Source organism: Solanum tuberosum, unplaced genomic scaffold (genome assembly GCF_000226075.1).
Source record: "Solanum tuberosum cultivar DM 1-3 516 R44 unplaced genomic scaffold, SolTub_3.0 scf00223, whole genome shotgun sequence".
Classification (NCBI taxonomy): domain Eukaryota; kingdom Viridiplantae; phylum Streptophyta; class Magnoliopsida; order Solanales; family Solanaceae; genus Solanum; species Solanum tuberosum.
In genome coordinates, this window is record NW_006239146.1 from 807,045 (window position 1) to 812,028 (window position 4,984).

General features: G+C 32.2%; 1 protein-coding gene across 1 annotated transcript in view; it reads left to right on the forward strand.

The window, feature by feature from the left end:
* Nucleotides 1-1,381: 1,381 nt before the first annotated feature.
* The window catches only part of LOC102591479 (kynurenine formamidase-like), a gene marked incomplete at its 5' end in the record, with an annotated part of 24,564 nt that continues 20,961 nt past the window's right edge, over nucleotides 1,382-4,984 (forward strand). Inside the window, 2 exons of the mRNA XM_015312911.1 lie at nucleotides 1,382-1,766; nucleotides 4,178-4,222. Coding sequence (XP_015168397.1) covers nucleotides 1,382-1,766; nucleotides 4,178-4,222 — 430 coding nt within the window. The remainder of the gene's footprint in view (nucleotides 1,767-4,177; nucleotides 4,223-4,984) is intronic.

Here is a 4,984-nt window from a genome sequence, read left to right on the forward strand (position 1 = left end):
AGTTATATAATATGTATACATAATTAATTAGTGTTGGAGCAATGCACCAACTTAGCTTATGTGTTTCAGGATGCACAATTAGTTATATGATACTTATTTAATAGGTGTATGTATACCTCCTCCATCAAATATAGATTCAACTCTGATTACGACTTCAATCTATATTCTTTACTCTTTACATGTTTTACTTAATCTCATTTATAATCTTTAAATATCCAAATCGTTTGTAAATATACTTAAAAAGAGTTAAACTATAAGACATGTATTTATAACCTTATATAAATTTAAGTGTACCATTTTACTTGATTAACAATTTTATGTCTATCATGACAAACCAAAGCAACTTTGTTGATTTAACTCTACCAACTTTATTCTCTTACTAGTTTGGATATTGTTTCAAAATTTCAATTTAAAAAGTGTCATATATATTGAATCGGTAGAGAGTAATAATTTGAATTCTAGTTACTTCTTTTACTCTTGGGAAAAGGGTCTGATACACCCCTCAACTTTGTCATTTGGAGCTGATATGCCTTCGTTATGAAAGTGGCTCATATATATCCTTACCGTTATACAAACGGCTCACATATATTCCTACCGTTACAAAATTAGCTCACATAGACCCTTCATTTAATGGAAGTGAAAAAATTAGTTTTAAATTTATATTTTTTATTTTTTATTTTCTTAAAAATTATTTAGGGGTATATATGATTCTTCTAGCAAAGTTCAAGGTATATTTTAATCTTTTTCATACATAAATTATTTTTTGACTTCTTTTATTATAATTATTTGAGTTTCTTATTGTCTATTTACTTTTTTTTCTTTCATTCCTTAGTGTAAAATTTTTTTTTTAACTATTTTTTGTGGCTATATTATAATTTTAAACTATTTTTTTGTCTATATTGTAATTTAATTTTTGTATTTGAAGAAAAAAATTTGGTCTTCTAAATAAGTTTTACAAGAATATTAGTGAAACATAAATAAATTTGACCATCAAAATAATAAATCTAAATTAGTCATTAAAACAAAAAAAGTAAAAAATAAAATGTTTGAGGAGGATTAAATATACTCATATGAGATTATATATATATATTTAAAAAAAATAAAAAATTAAACTAAAATTATTTTTTTCATTTCGGTTAGAGAAAAAGGGTATATGTGAGCCGTTTGTATAACGATAAGAATATATATGAATCACTTTCATAACGAGTGATATATTAGCTTCAAATGACAAAGTTGAGGCATATGATGCCCTTTTCCCTTTACTCTTTGTGAAGGGTAATATATATATTTTTTTAATGCTTACCATCCATTTGAGCAATTCCTAAGAACTGATGATATGGTATTCCTAGCTTTTAATCTCAGTTCCTTGCTATGACTATGATTTGACACACATTTCATTAGCTTCCGATGGACTGTTTCCTCCTTCCTCCTCCTATTCACGCTACTGCAACTATTGCTCAACCCAATTTTCTCTATTTCCGACTCTGATGGCCCTTTTCCCGTTCGCCGGGAAGTCTACGGAAATGGACGGATTTTTGACATTACTCACAGAATAACCTCTGATATGCCGTCGTACGGCTCTGAAGAGGGGCTAGGACAGTTCTTGTGGCTACCCAATAGCATGAAGAATGGATCCCTAGCTAATAACTCTGTCATGAAATTACCCACCCACACAGGCACCCATATTGATGCTCCTGGCCATGTCTTTGATCATTACTATGATGCTGGGTTTGATGTTGATACCCTTGACCTAGAGGTTCTCAATGGTAACTATCAATTGTCTCTTAGTGCACTCATACACTTTTTATTCCCAATTTGATTTTCCGAGCCAAAATTTTCATTTTAAAATACAGAGATGTAACACACAATGTCTACTTTATATAAAGACGGGTAGAGCTCCTCTTTGTCGGCATTCTCCCTTTTTATCTATCAACCATTTCATTATGGAACTTTCTCCCAAGCTGCGGAACTAACAAGTCTATTAAAAAGTCGAATTAGCCACTTCTATACAAATTTTCAAGTGGGTGAAATCGGTTGAGTGGTCTCAGTTGGGGATGGGTGATCAAAACTCTTCCTTCTCTGCTTCACAGTCAGTTGATTGGCACATGTAAATTTTCACCGAAGGGGGTTTGGATGAACCCTTAGGTCCTAGCTGGCTCCGCCCTTCGCCTTAGTTGAGGTCTGAAATGTTTGAAGTCTTATTACTCTGATTAAGTGTTAACCGCTTATGTTTTCCTTAAGCTTTTTCATAGATTTGTTTGACTCAAGAGCAACTAATATGGAGTCTTCTTATTCTGGTTAAGTACTTGACTACTTGTATGTTCTTTTTTTTTTTGGAAATAAGTGTGAGTTTGATAACATTTTATCTGGCTTAAAAGTCAAAGTGTAGTGGGATTATTTAGGAGGATTGATGATCTATGCTTAATAATGAGGAGATTATTGTTCATGAATGACTTACTTTAAGAATGCATTTTTGTCTTTAAATATGGTAATCCCTGCATTATTAATACACATATTCTTATTCCACATTATATCCGATACATAGAATCCCACATAACTTAATGTCGGCATTATTTAATACCGCCGATCACATGCTGCATTAGTTATGGAACATGAAGTATTTAACACCACCAATCACACGCTGCGTTAGCTATGGCCTATGGAGCAAGTTTTTTTCTTTCTTCAGCAGCTAACCAAATGCTGTATTATCTTTGTTGGATTTTAGTGTTGAAATGAAATACGACCATGGCTTATAATCTAGTAATTTCAGTGGTAGTCTCTCACACAATAAGTATGAGTTCAATTCTTCATATTCTCCTTCCACCTTCCCTTTCCCCTATGTAATAGAAATACTAAAAAGATAAAATCAAGGTCTTAATAGAGAGGAATGAGTACAAAGGATTCATATAGTTGATCCAAACTAGTTTTGTGATTCAGCATAGTTGATTGATTTGTTGTATATAAATGCAAAGATCACCATCTGAATTTTGTATTTAATATAACTTTTCGGAATCCCTTACCGTCCTGAATGAGTATTTAGTAAACATGTGGCAACTTCTGAAATTGTAATGATTGTCTTATTATTTGTTCCGAGATTATTATTTTTTTTAAAATTTTTTTCTTTAAGTTCTATATATTTTCTTCATTTTTGAAATAGGAAAAATTTACACCCTTTGAGGATTACCGAAATTTGTATTTGATATGAAAATATTTCTCTAGTGTTTGAATGAAAATTTGATTAATTATTTACAATTCTGAAATAAAAATGTCAAGTTGATTTAGTTCAAAAGGTTTTTCTATTGCCCCTCTGTTAGTGAACTAGTTCGTACTAACGACCTCTTTAATTATAGTTGGGAAGATAATCTCATTTCTTTCTTGGAACTATTGTATGTTATATATTTTGATGTTTTTGGTATGAGAATATATTTAGCTGGTCTAGAACTCTTAAAACAGTTGTTAGAGTTATCCTTTTTAATTTTGACGGGATGGGGGATAAAGTGGTGCTTGGGCACTTTTGTGAACCTATGGCAAGTTATTATCCTATTATGGATGTCATGATTTGTATTATCTTTTAAATTTGAAATGTGACAAAGCTATTCACTTTATTGCTTCTTGTTTTTAGATACATATTACATTCAAGTTATATGTGTTCTCTCTAGTAGTCTTGACATTGATATTTTTATACACTTTAGTATTATATAATTCTTGCACTGAAACTATTCCCTTTTTCCCCTTTGGATAAAGCTGAAACTAGTCTTGCATGTAAGTTTTTCTAGAATGAAGAAGTGACCATTTTTTGTTTTTCTTCATTGGGAGGATTACTCCGAATTGGGTAGTCTTAGTTTGACTTGGTATGCATGATAAGAAATGTCAAAAACATTAATTGATTAGCAGCTGTTAAGGAATTGTCTCCTACATGTTGACTTATATAACTTTAAACAAATTCTAATCAAAAAATAATTTTGAGCATCCTGTCAAAATGTCTGTTCTGCATTCTGATGTCTGGTTTTCATTTCTCCTCAGCATTTACACAACTTCCTATATATTGTGTTATGTCTTCAATGTTTTTGCTCATCTTCCTTAATTTTCTTTTAGTAGGTATTTGTTACTATAGATTTTGATTGGTAATAGTGCACATTTTAACAGGTTGGTGAAAATTTCTTTCACTTATAGACAGGTCCTGCATTGTTGGTCGATGTTCCAAGAGACAAGAACTTAACAGGTATATCTGCTCTGTTGTGCCCAATATATCTTTGGTGATGATATTTTTTGTGTATTATGCTGAATTCCATACTCCTGGAACTGTGATTCAGTAATTCGCCACCATGTAGTTCTGATACTTCTACCACATGCCTCGAAAAAGAGATGTACATCTTTATCGTTCACAGATTTGGTGCTGGGATTATGCAATATCTTCATAACACGGGGGAACTATAATGGAATTTTTAGTGTGCGGAAATGAGATTATATTTTTAGCTAGATTCTCCTATGTTATGATGCAAGTCGTCTTGTAATTTAGATATAATGAATGATTTTTGATACTATATGTAGGAATCTGATGTTCTCCTTTGGTTGACAAGAATTGTATTTTTTCCTGGGGATCAAGCAAAATCTTCAGGTTCTAAGATTATAGTGAAGGGACAAAGAATGGAATTATTATTTAGAAGAGTGGGGATGAGAGTTGAGACCATACACGTGTAATCATGGGCAAAATGGGGTTAAATTATGATTAATATTCATGATCATTCTTGTGAAATAAAGTTGTTCATTAGTGCTAGTCAAGATAACTGATGCCTACAATAATTGTCTAGTATTAAAGAGTAAACGAGTGAAGGACTATTTTGTTCCCTGCCCAATTCTGTGACAAGAGATGATCAAGGGTTTATTTTGTAGAGATCTTTCATGAACTCTTGTATGGTGTCGATTCTGCACTTGTTTCTGTCTCTTCCCCCCCCCCCCCCCCCCCCCCCTTCCGGTGGGGGGC